General features: G+C 51.4%; 10 protein-coding genes across 10 annotated transcripts; 6 read left to right on the top strand and 4 right to left on the bottom strand.

Annotated features, from left to right (window-relative positions):
- Positions 1-370: 370 nt before the first annotated feature.
- On the bottom strand, positions 371-1,652 carry N7477_009322 (CAZyme family GT90; the record flags this gene model as incomplete). Its single annotated transcript, XM_056970983.1, has 2 exons — positions 371-1,260; positions 1,367-1,652. Coding segments are annotated over 2 exons (1,176 nt in total), but the record flags the coding sequence as incomplete, so codon positions are not given.
- Positions 1,653-3,529: 1,877 nt separating this feature from the next.
- N7477_009321 (mRNA-binding ubiquitin-specific protease UBP3) lies at positions 3,530-6,113 on the bottom strand (the record flags this gene model as incomplete). The annotated part of the gene is made up of 2 exons (XM_056970982.1): positions 3,530-5,530; positions 5,592-6,113. The coding sequence occupies 2 exons, from the start codon at positions 6,111-6,113 to the stop codon at positions 3,530-3,532; spliced, it is 2,523 nt and encodes an 840-aa protein (XP_056817961.1).
- Positions 6,114-6,873: 760 nt separating this feature from the next.
- Positions 6,874-8,943, top strand: N7477_009320 (RING-type E3 ubiquitin transferase MAG2; the record flags this gene model as incomplete). The annotated part of the gene is made up of 1 exon (XM_056970981.1): positions 6,874-8,943. The coding sequence occupies one exon, from the start codon at positions 6,874-6,876 to the stop codon at positions 8,941-8,943; it is 2,070 nt and encodes a 689-aa protein (XP_056817960.1).
- Positions 8,944-10,097: 1,154 nt separating this feature from the next.
- erg4 (c-24(28) sterol reductase) lies at positions 10,098-11,859 on the top strand (the record flags this gene model as incomplete). The annotated part of the gene is made up of 4 exons (XM_056970980.1): positions 10,098-11,095; positions 11,193-11,524; positions 11,580-11,797; positions 11,848-11,859. 4 exons carry the CDS (start codon positions 10,098-10,100, stop codon positions 11,857-11,859), a joined length of 1,560 nt encoding a protein of 519 aa, XP_056817959.1.
- A 472-nt stretch (positions 11,860-12,331) lies between these two features.
- N7477_009318 (dienelactone hydrolase family protein) lies at positions 12,332-13,643 on the top strand (the record flags this gene model as incomplete). The annotated part of the gene is made up of 6 exons (XM_056970979.1): positions 12,332-12,392; positions 12,476-12,559; positions 12,705-12,769; positions 12,869-13,120; positions 13,221-13,332; positions 13,489-13,643. 6 exons carry the CDS (start codon positions 12,332-12,334, stop codon positions 13,641-13,643), a joined length of 729 nt encoding a protein of 242 aa, XP_056817958.1.
- Positions 13,644-14,448: 805 nt separating this feature from the next.
- Positions 14,449-15,764, top strand: N7477_009317 (chitin synthase export chaperone; the record flags this gene model as incomplete). The annotated part of the gene is made up of 7 exons (XM_056970978.1): positions 14,449-14,478; positions 14,582-14,617; positions 14,691-14,784; positions 14,846-14,933; positions 15,009-15,102; positions 15,166-15,499; positions 15,553-15,764. 7 exons carry the CDS (start codon positions 14,449-14,451, stop codon positions 15,762-15,764), a joined length of 888 nt encoding a protein of 295 aa, XP_056817957.1.
- Positions 15,765-16,531: 767 nt separating this feature from the next.
- On the top strand, positions 16,532-16,891 carry N7477_009316 (uncharacterized protein; the record flags this gene model as incomplete). Its single annotated transcript, XM_056970977.1, has 1 exon — positions 16,532-16,891. One exon carries the CDS (start codon positions 16,532-16,534, stop codon positions 16,889-16,891), a length of 360 nt encoding a protein of 119 aa, XP_056817956.1.
- Positions 16,892-17,581: 690 nt separating this feature from the next.
- N7477_009315 (RNA recognition motif domain-containing protein) lies at positions 17,582-18,044 on the bottom strand (the record flags this gene model as incomplete). The annotated part of the gene is made up of 4 exons (XM_056970976.1): positions 17,582-17,639; positions 17,694-17,800; positions 17,898-17,970; positions 18,025-18,044. The coding sequence occupies 4 exons, from the start codon at positions 18,042-18,044 to the stop codon at positions 17,582-17,584; spliced, it is 258 nt and encodes an 85-aa protein (XP_056817955.1).
- A 1,458-nt stretch (positions 18,045-19,502) lies between these two features.
- N7477_009314 (uncharacterized protein) lies at positions 19,503-20,072 on the bottom strand (the record flags this gene model as incomplete). The annotated part of the gene is made up of 2 exons (XM_056970975.1): positions 19,503-19,965; positions 20,056-20,072. 2 exons carry the CDS (start codon positions 20,070-20,072, stop codon positions 19,503-19,505), a joined length of 480 nt encoding a protein of 159 aa, XP_056817954.1.
- Positions 20,073-20,496: 424 nt separating this feature from the next.
- N7477_009313 (uncharacterized protein) lies at positions 20,497-25,052 on the top strand (the record flags this gene model as incomplete). Its single annotated transcript, XM_056970974.1, is given in 5 exon segments — positions 20,497-21,148; positions 21,165-21,484; positions 21,505-24,768; positions 24,786-24,845; positions 24,897-25,052. 5 exon segments carry the CDS (start codon positions 20,497-20,499, stop codon positions 25,050-25,052), a joined length of 4,452 nt encoding a protein of 1,483 aa, XP_056817953.1.
- Positions 25,053-25,705: the final 653 nt, after the last annotated feature.

Raw genomic sequence — 25,705 nt, 5'->3', positions numbered from 1 at the left:
GATAAAACATACAAGCGAAGCATCTTCTTTCATGTGAGATGTTGTGAAAGAAAAAGATGCGGTCACATCACGTTGACTGGTCTGGAGTATAATATAGTTTGCAATATATGCCTTGGCCTATGTGCTATTTTCTTTTGCCAAAACATACATCGACACTGGTCTTGAGGACGCCTTTCTAGCTTCTTTCAGCTCGGAAGCTACAAGTGCGACATTCCGTCCGAGGATCATATTTCGTGGATTGAAAATCAGTAGTATATTAGTCTAGCGATGTCGTTCTCAGTTCTATACTATAAGTCTTGATTAAAATGACCCATATTTGGTAACGTGTGGACTTGAGATATGGCATAGATCATGGTGATCACCGACCCTCCTAAGTCTGCCAGTCCATTGCCCGCATTAACATGAAGCTTTCAAAACTCAAGCCTCGCCACACCTTCTGCCCATTCTCGTCTTCTTTGTAGAACTCTGGTTGAAAGTCACTGACCGTGGCCCATTGTCGAATCAAACGACGCCAATAGCACACCTCTGCCGACTGGGTGAGATAGCGCTCACGGAAGGTCTTCACATTGTTATCCGCAATCCGCTGAGCGTCCTCATCGTGAGCCAACAGCCAGTTCATCTTATCTTCCAGGTCTGACCAGTCGCGCTCGACCTCAACGAAGTTCTGCTCCGATCCTGAAGCTCGCATCAAGTGGTAGTGGTGCTGAATCCAGTTCAGCTTATGCGAAACCACCACGCTTCGGCACATTTGGAGATACTTGAGGCGACCCGAATAGGTGTTTCCTTCTGTCTGCGCAACGTATTGATACTCGCAGTGCTGGGGCATCGTTTTGTAATCGTTCTTCATGCTGGCCGGGTCGCCCCATCCCAGCTCCTTCACATTAGCCCAAGATTTCCCGCTTGTCACCTCGAGAAGTTTGTCACGGATCTCCGGCCCCATACGCGCGACCCCACGCCACAGAAGCTGCTTGGCTTTTGACGACCAATCCACGCCGTCTTGCTTTTCCGCGCTCTCGACTTTCAGAAGGACTTCTTTGGTCGAACCGGCTTTGATCTCGGGCCATGACCAATATCCAAAATCGGGAATCAGCCAGATCAAGTCATCTTCCGAGCGTCGGGCATAGCCCCATAGGGCGACTTCGTCAATTCTATCATCGGTGTTGAAGGCAAATTCGATATTAGGGAGGGGTTCGGGCGAAGAGACGAGTGCTCGATTGATAGCGGCGAGGGTCGCGATTTCGCGCGACCAAATAGATCCCTCTTTCGCGATGATGTATAACTTTTTTGGAGGTTGAAAGTATCAGCACAATTCATAGATTGATAAGTTCAAGACGATCGAATTCCAAATTGCAGCAATTCTGAGCACTTACTTGTTGGTCATAGATCATCGCACGAATATAACCATTTCGCGGTGTGATCGAATCGAGCTCCTTGATGGTAATAGGATTGAGAGAGCGCGCTTCACTCGCCCGATCGATTTCCGCAAATAAATCGGGGAACGCTTGATCGCATTGCCCTTGTGTGAGAAGCAGATTATCTCGATCACGCTCGTAGTTCCATACGCCGTCGAATTGATACTTCCCGTGCGGTTTGCCCCTGGAAAATTGGCCTTCGTTGCGGACTTGGGACAATGGGCGCCAGTAGACGAAAAGCCCTAGAATAAACAACACACATGGTGCAATTACCAGGTAGGGACGTTGTCGTGAGAAATTCATTCCTCTATGGACTCTCTATGAATTCTGAATTTTCTTCGGACAGAAACTTGACCCGAACATGATCATCATCCACCATATTGAAAGTACTGTAATGGCAAACCGGTTTACCGCATTAGCCCCCAAACCGTTCGGCAGCAGCATCAGCCTTCCAATTGGCCTGTCTGGGATCCGGCCAATGATGACCCTTATTTCAGGGTCGAGCATTGCATTGCATTGAACCTGAACCCAGAAAGCGGTCTGAAAAGCGGAGTAATCACTGGTTGACCATATTAGAACTAGCCCATTTCAATCATGGCTCGGGAATTAGCTTCGTTCCAGTGTAGAAGTATAACGCACTAACTAGACCAAAATGATACGAAAGTAGGTCTCGCTGAGGAGAATGTGTCTACCATATGGTACCAGGACATATTGATAAATTTCATGTGAAAAGACAACGACAGTAAATGTACCTCTACCTCTTTCTCTCTTTCTCCATCGGAAGGTTCTCTCATTATTTGAAACTCGAGAAGGCACAATCAGTTGGATTACCAGGCCTCTGTCATTTAGTATCCAAACACAATGAAGGCTTTGTAGATCTATGTTAGCTTACCTGAGTGGTAGGAGTTATGAGCAGACGCTCTGAATGAATGATGAATGGAAGAAATCGTAGCGAGCGAGAGTCACAGGCATTAAAAAAAAAAGAAATCGAAGAGAAGAGCTACAATTGATCAATGATATAAACTTCCTTTGAACTTTTTTTGGGTTCTACAAGGTTCTGTAAAGACACGCTTTTTAAGGATCTCCCCCCATATCCACCGTTCATTGCACGCCAGCGGTAGTCTTCCCCATCACTCTCACGTCTCGGACCACCGACGACCTCACTCCCAACGACGTCTCCGCAGCATCTCCTTCAAACACAACCACCACCACTGCACCCAACATCCGCAGTCTATAGCTAGGAAGAACAGAAGGAAATTCATGACGTCGTCATAGATCCCCCTTCCAAGCCACGTCGAAAAATTCAGCAAAGAACAGAGAGAAACATCCAAAAAAAGATTTTCGGATCACCCACCCGGTGCCTCACTTTGTAGACGAAACACCCATGGCTGGGAATGAATCCATGAGAAAACGGAAAGGGGGTATAAACCGGTTCGACATCCCATAAGATACAGCCCAGGACATGAGGAAGGTCAAGCACGTTGATATATTGGTGCTTGACGTAATGGAGAAATTTTCAGGTCCGAGAATCGGAGAAACACGCGAGATAAAGTAGCAAAATATGAGGAGAGGGATGTGAAGGTTGGAAAATGGGACGCGATGTAGTGTTTTAGATGCAGTTTCAATAGTCAGTGGGGCGCGCACTGAATGGGATCAGGGAGTTCGAGGGTCCGCCAACCCAAGTTTTGTCCTGGTTCAATGAACGTCCCAATGAGGAGCAACTGTCAGCACATATAATATCGTAAACATGCCAGAACTCAAATTTCGAAGCGATGAATCACCTGTTCGATGGAGTTGACAGGTGTTTAAAGAGAGGCTTGCACAAATGGATGAAAAGATGCCTTCGAAAACCTCTGCAATCTTTTCCCCGCAGATTGCAACCTGGCCAGAATGCAGTATGTACTTGAATATGGTCAAATAACCTGCTCATGAAGGGAAATGCATGAAAACAATGAGAGTGACACCATTCCTTATGTCACGGGAGGGTATGATGCAGTCGAAATAGAAAATGTCGGGAAGGTAGATTATTGGGGGATTCAATCGGTCGAGGTTGATGGCCGCGGGGGGGGGGGGGTAATAGTGGTTGTATGTATCACTGACAGGGCCATTCAAATGACTCAAGCCATGCGCTGGTAGAACAGCAGATACGCAACCTTGTTGTCCCGGCTGCCATATCTGCCAAGGGGTGTTCGAATTCCGGATGATGTTTGGGGCGAGGGGGTCACGCCGTTGACAGACTTTTTGCTTGCATGTCCGGTAGTGCCATTTCCATTGACCTGGCTCCAACCCTTCTCACTATCGGTGGTGTCCATCTCATCTTGATCAATGTGATCAAAGATGTTGCCGCGAGGGGTTTTGTCCTGCTTGTGTTGCTCAAGGGCTGCTGCAAGCACCTTGGGGTCTTCTTCACCACCTGCCTCCGCAACATCTTCGCTGCGAACGCGGCGAATCACAGTATCATCTATGCGGATCCACTCACGACCGTCTTGGCGCCTTGCATCCACTGTATAATGGCCACCGCTGGCGTTCTTGCCATGATGATAGATAACACCCATGAGGCGATACTTGGGAAGACCCCCATGGGCGGTCATGGCATTGCGTCGGTGAGCAGGGAAAACCTCGCGAGGGATCTCCAAATCGAGTGGGTATCCAACCTTCTTCCAAATCTTCTGGGTCGCACCGGTCAGACTGTCATACTGGAAGCGCTTGAGGTGAAGAATGAGCACGGGGGGCAATGTCTCAATAAATATCTGCTTGGTAGCAGTGACGTTGGAACCGCGCGACGAGTTGAAGTCACCCTGGATACTCTCAGGCTTGGTCAGTCCCTTCAGAGCATCGATGATGTTGTGCACATCAGGTGCCCCAATATCCAGCTGCAACGGTTGATAAGGCTCCATAGTGACAGAAGTCTTATTGCCCGGGACCTTGAACTCGGATCGTAGCTTGCCGCCAAAAATTCTTGTTACTGGCGATTCGGTGGAGACAGCTCCGGACGATTGAGTAACAGCGGCCTTTTGCTTGTGACCAACCTCGAGCCATCCATCAGCAGAGCCATCGCCTGAATCCTGCGCGCTCTGAACCTTGGACGCGTGCTCGGAAGCACGTTCGCATTCCTCATGCAGTTCCTCAAGAAGGAAGCCCAAGAATTCTTGTGCGTCTTGTTGGTGTCCACGCCGCATGTCTCTGAATCGAGGGAGCTGTCGAATCATCTCATAGACAAACTCAGGAACAAAGGGTTCGCCGTACTGCTCCAGCTCATTGGGCTTCAACCGCATCCTCAACTGCTCTTCCGAAGTTGCAGCGTCGATGACACGGAACTCTCTCATGAACATGATCAAAGCATCGATTAAAGGCATGTCGCTGTGGAAGCTGTGAGCAGCACGATGGCCAACATGGTCGAGGAACTGATGGAAAGGCACGCAAGAGACGAGGATTTGAAGGACAGAGTTCATGTAGCACATGTTGCCGGTGTTGACCAGCCCGCGAGGCTCGATAAAACCGATCTTGTCGCTATATTGGGTGACATCTTGACCAAGACTGCTGAGAACGTCTGCGAGTGTTTCACTCTTCTGCATAGCCAGTGGGTTCGGCTCGGCCGAATTAGGCGCAGCCTGGCGCGCGGCCAGCTTTGCGCCAAACAAGCCAGCCCATGACTTCGGACCGGCTGGCTTGGAAGTTTCAGGAGTACCTGCCTCCGACCCATTCTCGGCAGTAGTGGGGGCAGTCGACTTTGGGGTTTCCGAGGAAGTGCTGGTGTTATATTTGCCCTGACGCGGTGTTCCAGGAGCATTCGGGACCAATGGAACAACCGGGGCAATGGGAATCACAGGTCGTGAATCGCTCTGTTGAGACGGAAGTTTTGCGGTTGAAGAAGGAGTGGTAGGGTGGGTGGAGTTCGTATCAGACTGGGGAATGGAGCCAGTGGGTGTCTGGGGCTCTGAGACGGCTTGGGTTGGTTCTTCCAGCATCGCTTCCTCGATCTCTCCTTTTCTCTCACCGATGATCCACTGGCCATCCTTCTTGGGAAACTCGACAGATTTCGGCATTACTCGGGTCTTCCAGCGCCGGGATGCAGCTCGGGCAGGGAAAGGCACTTCAGGAACAGACAACCATGGAACCTAAATCGAGTCAGATCACCTTGGAAAATAGAGTTGTCACATCAATTTGGAAAGAACTCACGGGCGCAACAAAAACAGGCTTGGGTTCTGGGAGGATGGGCTCTGCGACAGCCTTGGGCTCCCATCGTGGGGACGGTGACGCGACAGGGTAAAGCTGAGGCTGGACAGGCATGATGTTGTGGTCCTGCATTTCAGGGTGGAAAGGAGGTGCTTGGATTGACGGCGACATGGCCTGCAAAGGAGTTGCCGTTCGCGGCTGCATTGGCATAGTGTGAGGGGGAAGGTGGTTGGGCGCCATAATGGGTTGTGATTGGGGGTATGAGGACACAATCATCGGTCCATAAGGTGTAGGCGGCGGGTAGTGGCGAGGGCCCATTTGCATATGATTGTATGGCGCAGCAGCAGGAGGGTACCACTGGTTAGGTTGGAACTGCTGTGGTGAATACGTAGGAGGCATATGTGCGTTCATGTGTGGTGGGTAGGCCATGCCCATATACGGGGATCCCCGCATATTTGGTGGTCCAGGGTAGGCGAAGTCTTGCTGTCGCCGTGATGGAGGCATCGGCGGCTGCCCGTGATGCATTGTGGGCAGATGGTGATTCATCTTGAGGCTCTAGACGTTGCCTTTAGACGGATTTGGCCACGCGTTGTGTCAAGTCGCCATGCGCCGAGGGATCTCGATGTGAGCGCAAAATCGGAAGCCTCAGGCGCGCTTACGCAGCCATATTGGCCTCTTGAGGGGATCGTGGGAGAATTTCGCGGGCTAGCTGGATAAAGCGGAATCGGTCGAGCTCAATGGCTAGAGGGAGAGAAAACTGTAAGCATTCACAAAACGCAGCAAGACGAACAAAGGATGAAAGAAAAATACCTGGATAGCTTTTTCCAATATCAGGCGAATGAGGTTGGCGACCAGGCAATACAAGGACCCGGATAATGAAGGGAAGGATAGACAGGCTGTCCCTCATTAACGTATTCTGAAGCGAAGCTGAAGTGGAAATCTGCTGAGTCATCCATATCTGAGTCAGCCAGCACGTGCCGGCGATGTCATGCTCGCCCCTCCTCATCTCTGAACGGCAGCGGTTCCCGAACGCTCGTCTCATTCTTAGATGGCCTCTCGGGGCTTCGTCTATCATAATCGACCCAACTTTCCAGATTGGCCTTGCCCTTGATCTCGTCGTGCATGACATGGTCTCCGCCAAACTACCCCGATCTACGGATTACCTTATCTTTATACATCCAGTACTGTCAGGACCCCTCGTTCTCCAATCCAACCGGTTTTCGATCTTTTGCAGGCACTTTGCCTGACCGATAAGCTGTCTGAACTGTCGAGCGATCCTTTGGAGATGTCGTCCAATGCAGGACAGAATCAGGCTCCCTCCAAAGCGGTAAACATCTCGAATACCTCGGCCACGTCTACATTCCACTCGACACCTCCAATCGACAGTGGCCCACAAAAACGCACTGGGGGCTCTGGAAGCTTCGGCTCTGGCTCATCTTCGAGGAACTCACCCACGGCGAGAAATAGCCAGGGTCGAAAGAATCAACACAAAAACCAGAGGAAACCCCGGCTACTAAATGATGACGAATACAACGAATCGGTTGGTGCTCCAGCATCTGCGCGTAAAAGACGATCGTCTGCTGACCCTTTGATCTCTCCTGCTCAGGCCGTCATGAGATCAACAAATAGTCGCAAAGGACAGACGTCCATTACACATTTGATGAACTTTTCCCTCCCACCTCGCCCACAGTATCAACCACCACCACGCAACACGCGCCGCTATCAGTCATGGGGAGCGGGATCCGGATATCATGCAGTGGACAAGGCACGCTATGTGCACGCCAACTATCGATTCATTGTGTCGCCCGATCGCAATTATCATGCACAAGCAGCCAACGCCGATGTTCACTTGGACTGGGATTCAGTTCTCCAAGTACTTGTATCGGCTCAGACCCAAGCAGCTAGCTGTCCGATTTGTCTATCTACGCCTGTCGCTCCTAGAATGGCCCGTTGCGGTCATATCTTTTGTCTACCTTGTCTCATTCGCTATATGCATGCATCATCTGATGATGATACCCCACTCCCCGAGAAAAAGGCTCGATGGAAGAAGTGCCCAATTTGCTGGGACTCGATATATACATCAGAAACTCGCCCGGTTCGATGGTTCCGTGGCCAGGAAGGTGACCTCCCCGTAGAGGGTGGGGATGTCGTGCTGAGATTGGTCAAGCGGGAACCCGGTAGTACGCTCGCTTTGCCTCGCGACGGTGCTGAGACTCTCGGTGCTGGACAGGATATTCCATGGTATCATGTTGCAGAAGTAGCGGACTACGCTCGCATCATGAAGGGCGGAGAGGCCTATATGATTTCCCAATATGAGACTGAAATCGAGGACTTGCGCCAGCAAGCCGTCGAGGATGAGCTACTTTTCGGCGATGAGAACACCTGGACTCGCAAGGCGATTGGAGCTATCAACGCTTCGAAAGAGAAGCTCAAAGGCATTGGTAATCCGCCTGACGTTTCATGGCAACCCAAGGCTGCTAAAGAGCCACCTGTGGAAGTTGTTGGCCCCGCAGTCAACGCGAAAGAGCCTACGATGCCAGTCGCAAGTGACTCTTCGGCCGAATCTGTGCCTGAGTCAAACACGGATGCACTACAACACGTGACGGAATCTTCCTCAACACCCGCCATGTCAGACGAAGCGGAGCATCTCTCAGAGGCCTTGCAAAACATCAACATATCCTCTGAGCTAAACACCAAACCCAAAACTAGGGGCAGGGGCAAAGAGCCACAGGTCTCGCAGCCATCTGACCAACCTTACTTCTTCTACCAGGCTCTACCCCAATTCTACCTGTCGTCTCTAGATATCCGGATTCTCAAGGCGGCATTCAACGAATACGCTGATTTCCCAGCGACTATTTTGCCGCGCGTGGAGCACATTTCCACCGGTCACATCGTTGATGATGATCTTCGCAAGCGAGTGAAATATCTGGGCCACTTGCCTTACGGTTGTGAGGTCAACTTTCTTGAATGCGATTGGAGGGACGTGGTCGTGCCAGAAGTTCTAAACCGTTTTCGTTCTGAGACTGATCGGAGGCGCAAGCGCAATCGTGAGAAAGAGGCGCGTGAAGAGAAGGACCGCATTCGTGCCGAAAAGGAAGAAGACGATAAAAGATGGGCCGCTGCACGGCGCAAGCGGCCCAGCATCGGCAGTGCTAGTGAAGCACCATTCTCTGCACGAGATTTCCAACCATTGGCTAGTGGCCTCGACCCTGCCCTGTTTGATACCGGTGCTTCTTCTGCTTCTCCTCCCCGTGCATCCTCTCAATTTGGAGCATTGGCTTCGCCATCCAACAGCCCCCCGGGCTCACGTACAGTCTGGGGGACCACAATTGTGGGATCACTTTCCCCCACTTGAGGCTCAAAGTGGAACCCCCAATGATGGATGGTTGCACGGCTGGGAGGACGAACTGCTAGCGCATCAAGAGTCCGCCATTATGGCCCAGACTGCCGCTGAAGCTCAACCCGCCGGTCCATCCACATCTACGCCCACGGGCGGAGGGAAGAAAGAAGAAGAAGAACAAGATTACGTTGATGTCAACGAACAGCCATCGAGCCGCATAGCCATTGACCAAGCAGTTAGGGTCATCGATCACACGGCGAACATGTGTGCTTATTATTCCACTTGCCATTGCATCGTACTATTTGACTTGACCCTATATGCCCAGGGTTTCATGTCTGCTGTGTCCACATTTCAATCCCAACATTTTGATTCAAGCGCGCACATTTGAATGAAAATAAACATACCATAGAGTCTTGTCTCAATAAGAGCATATGTTATAGAATTTATGTTTGTACCCGGCAGTCAGAGTAAAATTTAAATGGAAGTAAGCTTGGTCACGATTGGGATTCATGCAAGGAACGACCCGCTTGGCGCATGATCGACGCTGCAGTCTGTAAAAAAAAAATAAAAATAAAAATAAACAAAAAAAAAAGATGAAGAGAAAAAGAGAACGATCGCTGGCGAAGAGGTATTGATTGAGAAGCGGCAAAGCCAAGAGTCATTTACGAGTCTTGAAATATGACTAGACAGCAAATAGATCCACCGTACAAGCAACAGGAAGTTGACAGCGAGCACTGTGGGGAGAAACCCAGCGGAAAAGGCGTGAGCCGGGTGTAATCAACGTAATATGCAGGTAACAATTAGTCGAAATGGCCTCCGGCGGTTGGTATTTTTGCCGTACCGACGCATATTGCAGTAGGCGGAAAACCAGGTACGGGAAATGTAAACATGTCCTTGTTTTTCTCTAGTCGCCTCCCTTTCCATTCTCCTTCCCTCTCTTCCTCCACCACTTCCCTATTCCCAATTTCCCAATCGGATCCCGGTCCTCGGTCCTTCCGATTAGGCCATGACTCTCACGCGCTCCCAAACGGGGAAAACCCCTAAGTAGGTGATTCCCGTTCGGATCTGTCTTGCGATCCACCCTCCCGTTATATCATGACCCCCTGCGATTCCATACTTTGCCCAGAACACTTCAACTAATCTGCTTGCTTTCCGCGCATCGCAGGAAAATGGATCGCCCTGGTTATATCGAGACTCCTGGTCGTCGATCGTCCCGTAAGAGCTCGGCTTTCGATACGAGCGAGAATGATGCCTCCGACTCGGCTGGACCCAGATCGAAGTCGACCACTCGTCGTCGCACATCGGGTAAGGTCAAGGATGAGGAAGAGGAGACGACTCCTGTGACCCTTGCGCCCTCGACCAATGGCAAAGCGGCGACACCGAAGAAGTCGAAGGCGAAGTCCAAGTCGCGCATTGTCGATGGCTGGGAGGAGGGACTCGATCCTAAGATCGATTATAGTGGACACTACGAGTTTGGTGGCTCTCTGGGTGTGCTGTCTATGATGATTGGTTTCCCAATGCTCATGTATTACATGTGGATTGGCGCGACTTATTACGATGGCAAATTCCCAACTCGTGAGGAGGGGCAGAGCTTCGCGGAGTTCTTCGCTCATATGGGGCAATTGGTTTACAATGGCGCGTTCCCTTCGCTGAAGGCTTGGACTATCTACTGGGTCTTTTTCCTTTTCGAGGGCGCGTGCTACGTGCTTTTACCCGGTGTGTCTGTCTCAGGGCGTCCCCTCCCGCACTTGGGTGGCAAGCAGCTTCCTTACTACTGCTCAGCTGTGTGGTCGTTTTACACCAGCATTGTGCTGGTGTTGGCTCTGCACTTCACTGGCCTCTTCAAGCTTTACACTCTCATTGATGAGTTTGGTCCTCTTCTTAGTGTCGCCATTCTGTCGGGCTTCTTGGTCTCCTTCGTGGCCTACTTCTCGGCTCTGGCTCGCGGCGCCGAGCACCGTATGTCCGGATCTCCGATCTATGATTTCTTCATGGGTGCTGAGCTCAACCCGCGCATGTTTGGCATTTTGGACTTCAAGATGTTCTTCGAGGTCCGCCTCCCCTGGTTCATCCTGCTCTTCCTTTCTATGGGTGCTGCCGCTCGTCAGTGGGAGGTTTACGGATACGTGTCTGGCGAGGTCATGTTCCTCGTCATGGCGCACTTCCTGTACGCCAACGCTTGCTCCAAGGGGAGGAATGCATTGTTTCTACCTGGTAAGTCTGACTCCCGAATTGAGCAAGAACCTCAAACTCACAATATCTAGGGATATGTACTACGAGAAGTGGGGCTTCATGCTCATCTTCTGGAACTTGGCAGGTGTGCCTCTGAGCTACTGCCACTGTACCATCTACCTGGCCAACCACGACCCCAGCGAGTACCACTGGAACCGCTTCTTCCTTGTTTTCCTCTACGTTGCATACTTGTTCGTGTACTGGGTTTGGGATACCACCAACAGCCAGAAGAACCGTTTCCGCCAACAGGAGCGTGGTACCATGGTCACTCGTAACACCTTCCCCCAGCTGCCGTGGCAAACCGTGAACAACCCCAAGACTCTCACTTCCGCCGAGGGCTCCAAGATTCTTGTTGATGGGTGGTGTAAGTGCATTCCAAATAGAGCTCGCGTGCTTTAGGTACTAACGTTTGGCTACAGACGGCAAGGCGCGCAAGATCCACTATACCTGCGATCTCTACTTCGCTCTGAACTGGGGCCTGATCACCGGCTTTTCCAGCCCCTTCCCCTGGTTCTACCCGCTCTTCTTCGCCTGCATGATCTCCCATCGTGCCCTCCGTGACATTCAGCGGTGCCGCATCAAGTATGGTGAGACTTGGCTCGAGTACGAGCGCCAGGTGCCCTACCTTTTCATTCCCGTGAGTTTCACTCTTCGCAAACTAAGAATGTATACTAACCGTTGCATCAGTACGTCTTCTAATGGCCACATAATCAACCCCTTCTACCCCGTTTACAATTTTTGTACAGGGGCTCTGAGGTCATCTAATTTCCGACAGCCCATCAAAATTGCCGGGATCACTCTTGGGATATTCTCTTCGCCACAAACTTAAGATACTTCTTCATAATTCTTGCCTTGGTGCTGTTGCTTTGCCTTGCGCCTTGGTGTGGCCTTTTCTGTTCCATGTATATTATTCACCGGGTCGCCACGGGTTAACGTTTCTTTTCCGAATTTCAGCGAACCCCAACACATTTCTAAAAATAAAACATTCTCTGTCGAATTGTACTCTTGCACTCTAGAAAAGGTGCTGCGTCCCACTTTGTCAGCGCACATGACTGTCCCGGCCCCGCGTCCTTATCGATAAACTGCTTCGCGAGCCCGCTACGTCAAGTATTTCCAGCTTCGTAGCTCTTGAAGCATTCTTTCTAGCGTGGGATCAGAGATCACTTACACCATGCTCGTCCAAGAAACCACCCACGATGTTCCCACCACAGCCGATGGCCAGGGGTCGATGCGTATGTACACTCTCGCCCATCCACCCACCATTCAAGCTCGCATTGATCCCAATAGCGACGTACCAAGCACTAACAATTTGTAGGCATCTACGTCTTCCATCCATCAATCCCAGGCTACCCGAAAGCTCGCTTTCCCGGCGTTGTCGTCTTTAGCGAGATCTACCAAGGTTGAGAGCTCCCCACGTCATAAGATAGACAACACCTAACGCCTTCTCCGCCTTCAGTGACCGGCCCCGTCGCACGCTTCGCCCGCCAAATCGCCGGCCAGGGCTACATCTGCGCTGCTCCATCTCAGTTACCATGAATTCACAGGCCCCGAGCCCTTGAAATATGATGCCGAGGACACGGACAATGGCAACAAATGGAAGATCACCAAGGTACCTCTCCTTTCCAGCCTGCTACATATTTCTTTGCCTAGTCTATCACATTTCCCAGAGCATCATAGCCTCCACAACCTATGCTGACCAGTCGCAAAGAAACTTTCTGCCTACGACGAAGATGCTAGCCTCTGCGTCGACTACCTCCTCTCTCTGGATACCTGCAATGGCCGCGTCGGCGCCACGGGCATGTGCCTCGGTGGACATCTCGCGTACCGCTGCGCGCTCGATAGCCGCGTGAAGGCTGCAGTGTGCTACTTCGCTACAGACATTCACAGCAAGACGCTGGCGCAGGGCAAGAACGATGATAGTCTGCAGCGCGCCGGGGATATCAAGGGCGAATTATTGATGGTATGTGTATAGGATTAATTCTTGTTCCCTATCCCATCCATTTATCTGCGGGCGCTAGGATGAGTGCTCGGGGCTTCAATATAGGAACTGACCATGCCAGATCTTTGGCAAAAACGATAATCACGTCCCGCCCGAAGGCCGCGATTTGATTCGCAAGACCTTGCACGAGAAAGGGGTTTTGTTCGGCTTTTACGAGGTTGCTTGGGCTCAGCGTAAGTTTTGTTCTTTTTTTTCCCTGTCCCTCCTTTCGGATTGTCCTTTGGAATTGCCTTTCAGTGCAAGGCATTACAGTTTGGAATTTCCAAGCAACCAACTCTTAAAGTTCTAGTTTTCCTTGATCTCTAGCGAACGGAGCTGACGTAGCCCAGATGCTTTTATCCGCGATGAGCTCAGCAAGGGCCGCTACGATCCGGCAATTACTAAGGTGTGCTTTGAGATGATGATGGAGTTGTTCGGGCGCACGTTGAAGCTGGATCTGGGTGAGCCTGATGGGAAGAAGTTGGTTGTTGAGGATGTCTGCTAGAGGCAATCCTTACTGCGGTCGTTTGGGGGGGCTAGAGCTGGAGCTCGCAGAGATCTGGAGCACAGACGTGACAAGGGGGACAGACTTCGATAGTGAGGCTGGTTGGAAAAGTGACTGGGTCATGGAATCAAGGGCTGAGTTGAGCTGTTCTATGGTAACCTAGTCGACGGAATCATGGAGCAAGGGCGGGGGTGGCTGGCCGATGTCCGACGAGTTCCACTGTTCCACACCTTTATGGATGTAGAGAGAGAGAGAGAGCCACCGAGTCACCTAGTTACCTTAGTTACCTTAGTTACCTCCACCTAGTTACCAGAGACTAAAAGTTGGGGACTACGCCATCGGGAGTCTGTGCCTTTTGGCCGACTCCTCACGTTGCTGCACATTATCCCAGAGATTCATGCTAAGAATAGCGGCCCGGAACCACGGACAGGGCCGTTGCCACAGTTCCATGGATGAGGTCCCAGGACCCAGGACCCAGGCACAATCCCAATGATAATAATCGAAGGATAGAGAACTACAGACCCGTTTGACCCATTTTCGGTGCTCAATTTACGCCGCCTAAATCTAGCACTAGCGTCGGCCATTCCCTGTTCATGCCCACTCGTAGCCTCTCTTCCATTCCTTCACTTCACCTGGTCTATCGCTAGAAACCTCCGGAATCTTCCCATCCCCTCGCTCCATCCTCGCTCTCTTCGCTCTCTACTGTCGCCATCGTTCAAATCGCGGGTCAGGGGACTCTATTTGGCCCCCGGTCCCCAGTCACCAGCCTCACCAAGACGGTCACCGCGACCGTAATCGCACCGCCATGGGTTCGACGCAATTCGGCAATTTCCACGTGAGTCCACGGCACCACCCTGAATTCCTGGAATCGATGCGCCGCATTCCAGTAATCCGCGCTCAAAGCCCATCGTTAACCTCCTCTCTCTCGGGCTTCACAGGACTTTTGTCGCGACTCGACACTGCCCGTCTGCAACGTACGTTCACGAGTCTTCCAATTCTCTGGTCGCAACCCCAATCTCAACTTCGAAACTAACTACTCTGGAACAGCTGTTCAAGGTCAATCAGCCCCCGAACCTGCATTACAACGGGTGTCCGCTTTATGGCATTAAACTCAGCGGCGATCGCTACCTCGCCAATCTTGGTAATTACCTTGCCGCGCGTTGGTGAATGGTCTTAGTGCTGACCTTAGTCTTCGGGAACAGGCTCCATTCTACTGGCTTTCATTGCGATCCTGGTTTCGGTGGTTTTGATATGGAGGTCGGAAAGGAAGCATGCCGCTGTCGGGCGCCGGTACGTTGATTTCCACTCCTGTGAGAGTCGGACATTAGGTTCTTTTTTCGCCCGAGGCTGACGTACAGGATTTAGGGAGATGCAATTGTTCCTGATTGGGTTCATTGTGATTGAGATTTGTGAGATCTTCACAGTGGGTGGTATTCCACTTGAGGATTCGGTTCGAAAGGTAAGATTTTGGGTTCAACTGGTGTTTCTTGAAGGAGGTTCAATGGCTAATGCGTGACTTCAGGGTTTCTCGGCCGTTCATATTGCGTCTATCACTGCGACTTGCTGGATTTTGCTCATGAATGCGCTTGTGGGCTTTCAATTGCTCGATGATGGTACCCCTGCTTCGATCGGCTTGGTTTGTGGCTCTGCGGTCGTGCTCTTTGTTGGTACCGGCTACATTGCTCTCGACACGGCATTCGATTGGACTGGCCACTTTGCGCCAAGCCACGCGGACCCAAATAGGAATATCGGACTCTACGTCCTATACCAGCTCTTCCCGCTGGTCTGCCTATTCCTGTTCTACGTCCTAGAGGCTGTCCTGGTGTTGCGCGTGCTGGGCGAGTTCCGACCAATGTGTATGTGTCAATTTCCAGCTCGAAGAATCCATCTGCTAATCCTTCCGCAACAGTCTATCTCACCGGCGCAACCCTGCTATTTGCCATTGGTCAGATCTTCCAATACGTGATCAGCGTCCACCTGTGCGAAGCCTCCAACTCCAAGATCAACGGCGCCCTTTTCGAGACGCTATTCACCCTCCTCGCTGTCACCGGAATCTGGACTTTCTGGAGCAGCATCACAGAAGATGACTGGCCCCTGCCCACCACCGGCGGTTACAACTAATTTTTCGTCATTGTACGTGTTCTAAGTGTTTGGGTCTTCTTGCCTGCAGATTCTTTTCTCTCTTTACATACACATATCTGTTCTCCTGTTCTTTAGGCGTTTAGCTTTCTCCATGTTTCGCGGGTGATGAGCCCTACGATCAACTGAGCCTTTTACGTTTGTGATACCACAGTCTTCTGGGTCATGTTTCACGACTTACTGCTTTTTTCTCTCCTGATTTCGCTTCTTTCTCTGCCTTTCGAGCCTGGATATTCTTGGTCGCCCCCAAATATTTCCCGGATTCACGATCTGAGAAGGGAGGTCACCTTGTCGTTGGCTTTTTTGTGTGTCGTCGTTGTCAGATACCTCTCCATCCTGTACTTAGGTTATAACCATGTCCAATAATCAACGCATTACTTTTAGTCTTTCCTTCATGTCCCATACATTATACATCTCTGGCTAGGCCACTTCCACTTTTCCAATGATCCACCTTTACCTTGAATCCAGAATCCCACCCCGAGAGACAAGCAGCATCCTCAATGTGACCCAGTGCCACCGGGCACGGGGGGGTGTCACTTCCGTTCTTCACGTATCCGCTCATGGGTATGACATGCATACCTAGAACCACTTCTACAGAGACATTCTTTTTTGAGAGCTACATCCGAACCAAATCTACATAAAATGCAAATAAATACTTCTCATGAGCCCAGCCATCGAAAAACTCGAACGCACTCTCCTCTGCCTCGCCCTTGATCATAAACCAAAAGCCTCGCATAAACATATCCAACATGCACATCAAGACCATCCTCTTCCTAGCCTGGCACTTGGCATCTAGTGTCATCGCTTCACATATTCCACAGGAACAGAGATGCAACTTACCTCGTAGGCCACCATTCTCATTCCCTTCGCTATACACGACTTTCCAAAATGTTCAAGTTGACCATGGAACAGAGATCGAGCAGAACCATCTCGCCGTCGATCAACTTCCCCCAGCCTGTAACCTCCCGGCCTGTCTGGGCCTCACCGGCACAATCACCTGCATAGTCTCCGCAGTGACCAGCGACGACGAAGCTGCATTACAACGATGTATCAGTGACGGATTGACCGAGGTAACTTTCATCTGGTTCCCTTCTCTTGTCTCTTTCTAGCTAGCACTGGCTTTGGACCTTTGCTGAAATGTGTTCAGATCTGCTCGTGTGCCGCTTGTATTCCATCGCTCATGAACTTTCTACTTTCTCTCGGTGTCTGTGTGACGATGCCGAAGAACACGACCGAGGTTAATGGAAGTGCTTGTCCTGGGTTTGTGGCGAGTCCGACGACACCAGCGAATAGGACGGGTACGTCTGTTGGTACGTCGAGGACGTCGAGTCTGTAGTCGGGTGTAGGGGGGGCTCTGGTGGGAGAGTGAACTCGTTGTGTGCTACTTTCAAAAGGGACTCGACTTTAGTCTGAAGTGGTTATGCCTTTTACTAGGTACGGTCTGTTTCTTTTTGAGTGGCATCAAAGAATTCAGGAAATGAAAGTCCTGTGCTGTTTTCTAAAGGAGCATACTTTGTACTTGAAATTCAAAATATGAGAATCATTTTCAGTGATGATGGGATGTGGTTCTACGAATCTAAAGAATACGTGTAAAGGGAGCTTGATTTCCGAGTTTGACTTGGGAGAAACTGAGCAGGTTTTTATTTTACTGGTCAAGTCTAGGTAATACCCCGCCGCCCGCGGCCATCCAACGTTATGAACACTTAACGCATACACTTCATTTGCACGATCATCGGCGACGTAATAGGCCTTGATGTTTTAGATCTTCTCCTCATTTCATCATTTCCGACTGCGCTCCTCTAGTATCTGGGAGGACGCTCAGCAGCCTTGTCAACGCGAAGTCTCCTGCCCTCGAACCTGGACGCGGTTAAACACCTCTGCTAGGTAAAGGATCGAAAGAAAACAACTTACTCCTGGTCGTTCATGGCGTTCATGGCAGCGGTGGCCTCATCGTCGGAAGCGAAGGTAACGAAGCCGAAGCCGCGGGAGCGACCGGTTTCACGGTCCTTCAGGACGATCTGGAGATTATTAGCGGATATTCTCCCAGCCAAAAAAAAAAAACCTCAAAGAAAAAAAACTCAGAGAAAAAAAAAAGGGTAACACGTGTCAACTTACAGCATCGGTGACCTGACCGAACTGCTCGAAACCCTGACGCAGGCTGTCATCAGTAGTGGCCCAGGCCAAACCGCTGAAAAACAGTATTAGCAAAGGAGATCAGTTTAGGAGTATTGGGTTCTCGAACCCAACGAAAAGCTTCGACATTTTTGAGTAGAAGAGAAAGGGGGAAGGAAAAGGAGGATGATAGGAGTTAAAAGGGAGATAGATGGTGAATGACCTTTTCAGAAAAAGGTTCAGGAGAGAGGGAGGGGTACTCTAAAGCGGTGACAGAGAAAATTGAGAACCTTGGGGCAGATTTGTTTTACTGGTCCACGGCGGATTGCTGGGCGGTGCAAAATTGTACCCCGCGGCCAACACTCTGTGATTGGCACGCTTCGACGCGGGTCACATTTGCGAACATTTTAAGTCTCCATACACAATGCCAGGTCGGATCGCCAAATTGTCGAAAATCAGGGCTATTTTCTCGGACACAACTTGACGCGGAAATCGTAAGAGCCTGGATGTAGCATGTTCCGATATAGCTATGGCTCCACTTCTTATCAGCCCAAGACTGTTGGGGGGGGGGGGTGCTGACATATCACACAATACCAGAATCTGCACATTATCATGCCATGAGAAGATGAACATGAAATATGAAAGGATGTTCGCAGATGCATTTGACCCATCCACGGAGACAACCTGAGCTCGTTCAGCGAAGCTGCTTTATCTCTTGGTCCAGTATGGGTATTGCATCGCAACGACCAGCAGACATTTCAGGTACAACATCACCGCACCCACTCTGGGGTGATGGTATATTGGGATGGCTGGTCTTGTTAGACTGCATTACTGTAGACATTACTCTAGACAAAAGCGCATGTGTACAAGCACTCTGAATCCCAGGCTTGACCACTAGACTTGATCAGCGCGGATATTCAATGGAAAACTGAGGGGCATCTTGTTCAATTGGTAGTTCTTCTGAATACTTCATGCATTGATAGGTCATACTCCGCCCACAAACGTGAACATGATATGAATCAAGCCGTGTAGCTGAATGTGCACGCTAATTTTAGATCCCAGAGTAGAAGGGGTTGCAAGACGCTACAATCGGACTCAAAAGGACAATTTGAGCATCTCCCATGCAGCGGCTATGACACGTCGGCGAGGGCCAACCTCTAGAGGTGTTTAAACCATATATTGGAGCCTCGCATAGAGATGTCTAAGATACTGGAAATTGACTAGGGAAAGTTGGGAAAGACTACGAGTGCAGCCTTGAGGCCCCCTTGGATTGTCTCCTCGATCGGGCTGCATGCAATGCTCAGCCTAGGAATTGACCCATGAAGAAAGATTTCTGTTCGAGAGTAAATTCAAAAATTTGTAAACGTCAGGCATTATGCAGTCCATGTACAGTTGATGAAATACAGCTTCATTTCCGAGGCTTGAGGGCAGTCAATCCAGGTCCACTGTCAAGATTCCTTCTGCCAAACTGACCTGAAGCCCTTGTGGCCCACACCGTCAGAGAAAGAAGATATGGTGATCCTCTCGCTCATGCCAACATCACAATGTCAAAATCAAAGAACAGATCAGACCAGATCCAATAAATGAACGCCTTTTCAATTCATTAGTCTATAAACGCACTTTCACATCCACGCAGGGAAGCATCCACTCGCGGCGCCCCCACAGGTTCCGCAACCATTCCAAGCCCACACCCGTCCACTCGGCGGGTTTTGTTTCCACGCCGAGCCGCTGCTGGGCGCCTTCAAGAGCAGCTCCAGCCAATGCCTTGGCAGTCGAGTTGAAGGTGTCAAAGACGAAACCTGTCAAGCTGTCGCCTGGTAGTGGCGCAGCGGTTGTGGCGTTGCCGGACATGATGCCATACTCGGTTGGCTCAGATGTGTATCGCGGCGCAAACCAGTTGCTGCGTAGATCGAAGATGCACCGGTCCGACCAGTGGCAGGATGAGACGAAGAGGATGAGGAGGAGCGCTGAGCAGTAGATGCAAGGCCGGTGGATGATGTAGGTGAGGGCGACGAAGGAGATGATGAAGAGAGGCGAAGCGTTCGTAGGAATGAAGAGGAGGGGTAGCCAGCTGTAGTTTTGTTACTTCATGTCAGTCTGATCTTGTCGTATCAAGGTGTAAAGACTGTTGGGTCTGATGGTCCTCGTGGGTTCATCTTACCTCCGGAGACAGAACATGATGGGTGAGGGCAGCCCGTGGGCTCCGAACGGCAGTAGATTGTCAAAGAGGGCCTTTTAGATTTCTAGACGTAGATCGGAGGCACCAGGAACATGCTATTGACTTGAAAAGTTGACAAGCATGGGTAAGAAGAGAAGAAGGTGACGAGCGGCGCAACACAATCACCGCCTTCGAGCCACCGCACCAGCCACGCTGCATTTCGCTTCTCCAATTTGACCTCATCCTTTCTTCTTTCACAACCTCTCACTTCGCTTTCCACAACTTCATCTTACTTTCCATAAACCTATCAATTTGTTCAATCTTTGCTTTCTGATAGACTGGTCGTCGCTTTTCGATTTTCTTTTCTCGAAAGAGAGCTCTTGAAAGCTCGAAAAGCTTGGTTTTCGTGCGGAGGTCGCTTGTTTTCTACAGCGCACGGCAGAAATGTCTACCCCGAACGATCTCCAGACCCTACTGGCCAGCATTAGGGGACGTCCATCGCCCCCTAATGGCCCCGGTCAGGATTATTATCAGCAACGTCCCCAGCAGCAATACCAACAGCCTTACCAGCCGGGAATGTTCCCGCCTCATCACCCCCAGCAGCCGTACGACGGACAGGGCTATCCCCATCCCCAGCCGCACGGTTACTTTCACCCATCAGTCTCGTCAAATATGCAGAGTCCTGCCCCAGTGAATACCCCGCCTCACCATGGCTCTGATATCCTCAGCCCGAATGTGCCGACTCCTCGTAATGACTGGCCTCAGCAGCCGCCACAGCAGCAGCAGCAGCAGCAGCCGCCGCAACCAGTTGACCTGCTGAGTCTTCTGCGATTCAGCCAGGGTCAGGGTGCGGCTCCTTCGCAAGCTCCAGTCATGGCTCCCGAGCAGTCTCGCTCTCCGCCCACACAGGAGACGACCTCGCCACACGGACGAAACACTTCCGCCTCGGACTTTGTCGCCTCGCTGTTCGGCAAACAGGCCGCCCCCCCTGCTCCTGCGCCCTCTGCCCCCGCCGAGGCGCCTCCTGCTCAGCCGGAAGGCCCGAGTGAGAACACACAGGATATGCTGCTCCGCCTGCTCAACCGATATCAGCCCGGTCCTGAATGTCGCAGACGCGCCGGCGCTGGTTCCAACTACCCAGACTGCTGCTCCCGAGTCGGCCAAGAATGAGCCCAAGGAGATCATTGAGATTGTAGAGGCTAGCCCTAAAGCGCCCGCAGAGCCAGAACCGGTCGTGTCCCCGGGCTCTAAGGACTCTATGTTCACATATGTCAACCCTTTCGATCAATTGGCTGCCATGTCTCCTCGCAAGCAGTCCCCGCATCCCCAATCGGACGACGAGGGTCCTGAAATTGAAGTGACGAAGAAGGTCAACGTCACCGCGAATATTGAACGTGTTACCGCTCCCGCAATGCCTCGGCTCAAGCGGAGCGTGACACCGCCTTGGAAAAGGATCAGCAAGATGCGGTCAACGAAGTCGTTGGTCGTCTTGTCGATCAAATCGGTCGTTCTCTCAGTGGTAGTCAAGCGAAGGCCCTGGAACTGGAGAGGGAAGCTCCCACCGTGAAGGAGGAGCCTACCAACACGGTCATTGCGGACATCGCCGATCAATTGCGTGAGACTGTTGCTGAGGCCAAGGAGGAAGCTGGCTTGGAAATGCCTGCCGAATCCGTCAAGCAGGTCAAAATCGACATTTCCTCTTCCCCTGTTGGCCAGAGCGGGAATGAAAACACTGATGCTCTGGCTGATAGCTGGGAAAGCGCAGAAGATAGCGCCGAAAAAGAGGAGGAACGTGTGGTCTCTGTTCACAACTTCCCTCTGCGGCCTTTTATCTCCATCGCGGTGAAGCCGCAGTCTGGGAAGCTTATGACCTTCCGAGACGATGATGTTATGGATATCGCCCGTCTCAAAAAGGAGTTTGACCAGCTCGACCGCTCTTTGACCGCTGCTACCTCTGAATATATTGTTTACGCCCTGGCAAAAACTGGCGGCATCAGAATCATTCGTCAAGACGACGGATCTGACCGACAGGTTCTCCGTTCCACTCGCGATCGCGTATTCAACGTCGCTTTGTGCACTTCTGCCTCCACTACTGGCCAGTCTGAAGTTCAGGCCTTCCTTGGAATCGGTGTCAGTGGCACTGTCTACTGGGCTCTGATCTCGGGCCAGGACAAGGATCTCTTCGAGCAGGATGCTCTGGAGCGCGATAGTCTCATCTTCCCACCGTTCCCTGCCTCCGACGAGAACACCTCCGGTGGCCAGCTGAAAACGCGGGCCAAGCGGAGCACTCGCCACGCCGACTTGTTTGCTATTGGTCGCGGAAAGAACATCTATGTCGTTTCTCCCTATGCGGCTATGCACCCAAACTACGGCGTGTCTGGGGCCCAGCGTACGGTCAACACTGAGAAGTTCCTCAAGGAGCGTGCCCTGAAAATTTCTACTGGCAAAGCCGGAAAGGACTTTGCCTTCAGCGATGATGACACTGTCATTGCCTCTCTCGACAAGACTGGCCGCCTGCGTTTCTGGGACATCAAGGATGTTCTTGAAAATCCCTCATTTGCTGATGGCCCTGTTGCGAATGAAGTTCGGGTTCCCTTGAACACGTTCGTGACTGGCTCGCCCGCTGAAAAATCCTGGCCTACTTCGGTGCTCTTCCTTGACAAGCTTCGCGCCTACTCAAAGTCCACGGCTCTTCGCTATGTGTTGGTTGGACTTAAGCAGAACCATACCTTGCAGCTCTGGGATATTGGGCTGGGCAAGGCTGTGGAGGAAGTGAAGTTCCCCCATGAGAACGAGTCGGACGCCATTTGCAGCGTCGCTTATCACCCGGCGTCGGGTATCGTTGTGGTTGGCCACCCTACGCGCAACTCCATTTACTTCGTTCATCTATCTGCACCCAGATACAACCTGCCTGTGATGTCCCAGGCGGAATTCATCAAGGCATCCACCGAGAAGGACAGTAATTTGCCCAAGCCCGAATCTACTGCTTGTTTGAGCGGCATTCGTGAGATCTCCCTGGGCAGTAAGGGTCAGCTGCGAAGCCTGGAGCTTCTTCCTACCATTAAGTCTGCCACTGATAAGCGTGGTGCCGAGGAAACTGGCCTGTTTGAGCTGTACGTGATGCATTCGCATGGTGTGACCTGCCTGAACATCAAGAAGGAGGACCTGGGATGGACCTCTGATAACAAGGTCATTCGCCCTATCGACGGATTGGAAGAAGGCACGATCGAGATCAGTGACCTTCAGACTTTCCCGAGCTACGTCACGGACGATCCCTCAGTGAATGGGGACACTGCGTCCACCACTCCTTCCCGCGCTGCTACCGTGAAGGATACAGTGAAGAAGACCGACGTATTGGAATCAACTGCTGGCATCATTCCCTCTCGCAACGCTTCTCCCACCAAGGTCGCCAAGAAGAAGCCCGTGGAGGAGCATACCGAATCCGCTACTCCTAGTGGCGCCGAGAAGCCTGAAAAGAAGAAGAAGAAGAAGGCTTCTGCCTCTGAAGCAACTTTAAAGGCCAAGGAGCCCACCGTCTTGGCCGGTATCGAATCTTTCCCGACCAAGGAGATCGATTCTCTTGCTACATCGACTGCTGCCATGGCTGCGACCCGCGCTGCCGAAGGCACAGGTTCTAATGGACTTGTTGTCTCAAGCCTGCCTGCTTCTGCCATCTCAAGTGAGGATCTGAATCAGCACATGGTGACTCTGCAAGGCACTGTCTCCGCTGAGCTCAACAAGTCCCTTGGTCAAGAGTTTGAAAGTCTCTACCGCCGCTTCGATGATGAGCGTCGCAGCTGGGATGCCGCTTCGTCCGCCAAGCAGGATCAAGTCCTTCGTCTGGTCTCAAGCACACTGTCTGACAATGTCGAGAAGAACCTCACCCGTATTGTCTCCCAGAGCATTCAAACTGAGGTTATCCCCGCTATTGGCCAGACGGCTGCCATCGCCGTTGCCAAGCAGGTGAACAGCATTGTCACCCAGCAGCTTGGAAGCCTGTTCAAGGATGAGCTGCGCCAGGCCCTTCCCAAGGCGGTCGCCAATGCTCTGCAACAGCCGGCCGTCCTGAAGACCATCTCAGACTCAGTTGCAGAGAACTTGGCTCCTCGCCTTGAGACCGAGGTCTCGAAGGCTGTGCAAGGTTCGATCGCTCCCTTGATTGAGACCCTGTCCCTCAGCACCAAGAAGATCGAGACCGATATGGAGAGACAGTTCCAGGCTCAGATCAGGTATTACGAGGCCCAGCGCCAGAGCGACAACGCTAAGCTTGAGGAAATGGCTACCATGCTGCGCGGTCTGTCTACCACCGTGGCTTCGCTTGCCGCGAACCAGACTCGCCAGAGCGAGCCAACCCACAACAACCGCCCCTCCGTGGGACGCCCGACACCTGAGGAAATTGTCAATGTTGCTCCTCGGGCAATGCCTCAACCCCAGCCTCAACCTCACCCTCACCCTCTGTCTCGCCCTCAATCCAGACCATCGAGTGGTCCGCCTCAGAACGTTGCCGCCCAGTCGAGTGCTCCTGCTCCCCTCGCCGATACAGCTGAGGCGACTGAGATCTCTCGGCTTCTCAATGCCGGTCGCTACGAGGATGCCACCATGAAGTGGATCCAGTCAAGCCAGCAGGCTGACCTCTTTGACCATGTCTTTGTCAACGTTAGACCCGACTACCTGCCCCGTTTGTCCGCCATGCTCATGCTCTCCGTGGGTGTTGCGGTCACCTCATCCTGCAGACCAACGTCGCCCAGCGTCTGAACTGGATCAATGTGATACTCAATAACATGAACCTTGCCGTATGTTCCACCCATATTACCATACATACCTTCCTACTAACGCACTCGCAGGACCCTGAAATGCGCGATGTCACCCCCAAGATCATGCAGCGTCTTAGCGAGCGCCTGAATGGCCTATACATGGACGTCGTCAACCGCAACCCGCAAGATCCCCTTCTCCGCCTGATCATCCCCCTGACTCGTCGCGCCCACGGCATGAACGTCTAAAACCCTGTCTACATTTTGATTGCATTTGTTACGATCTTATCATTACGCTCACATCGCCGTATATCCTTCACCTGTAACGATACCAAAGCATGCGCATAAGCTTGACTTGAAGGTAGAAGCCGAAGACATGGCTGGGACGCGAGATGCCTTTTCTGGAATTCTCTGGTGCATGTTTACTTTCTTGGCCTGGATTTCGGGATTTCATATTAATGTCTCCTTGATATGCTGATCTATGACCGTACGATATGTTTTGGGGGCTTTCTCATAAGCTTTGGTATTGGTGATTACTGGCTCGGACTTTTAGTTCTGCGCAAGTGTTTATGTGCTGGGCTTGCTATGGATAGGTTCACTTCAATATGAGGGCCATTATTTTTTGTTTTTCAGCCGAGGCAGTTTTTTGTTTTGTCATCCCCACTTTGACGGGGGGTCATTTGTACGAATCTTTAATGCATGGCGTTTTGCTTTTTGTTATGTCGATGTAGATTTGTGATAAGTTGTTTGTAGGTAAATATCTCCGTTTACTTCGGTCAGGTTTGTGGACAACATGATGTCCTGTATATTCACGAGATGAAATGTACGTCTATCTGCGTATGCACTGATACCTCACCACTTCTCGTATGCAACATGCTTCACCCAAAATTCCTTCACTCATG

This window comes from Penicillium maclennaniae (genome assembly GCF_028827695.1).
Source record: "Penicillium maclennaniae strain IBT 15551 chromosome Unknown utg000008l:1.0-3552695.0:1.0-3555053.0, whole genome shotgun sequence".
NCBI lineage: Eukaryota > Fungi > Ascomycota > Eurotiomycetes > Eurotiales > Aspergillaceae > Penicillium > Penicillium maclennaniae.
Note: the sequence above shows the minus strand (reverse complement) of the source record. Positions and strands in the feature narration are given on the sequence as shown.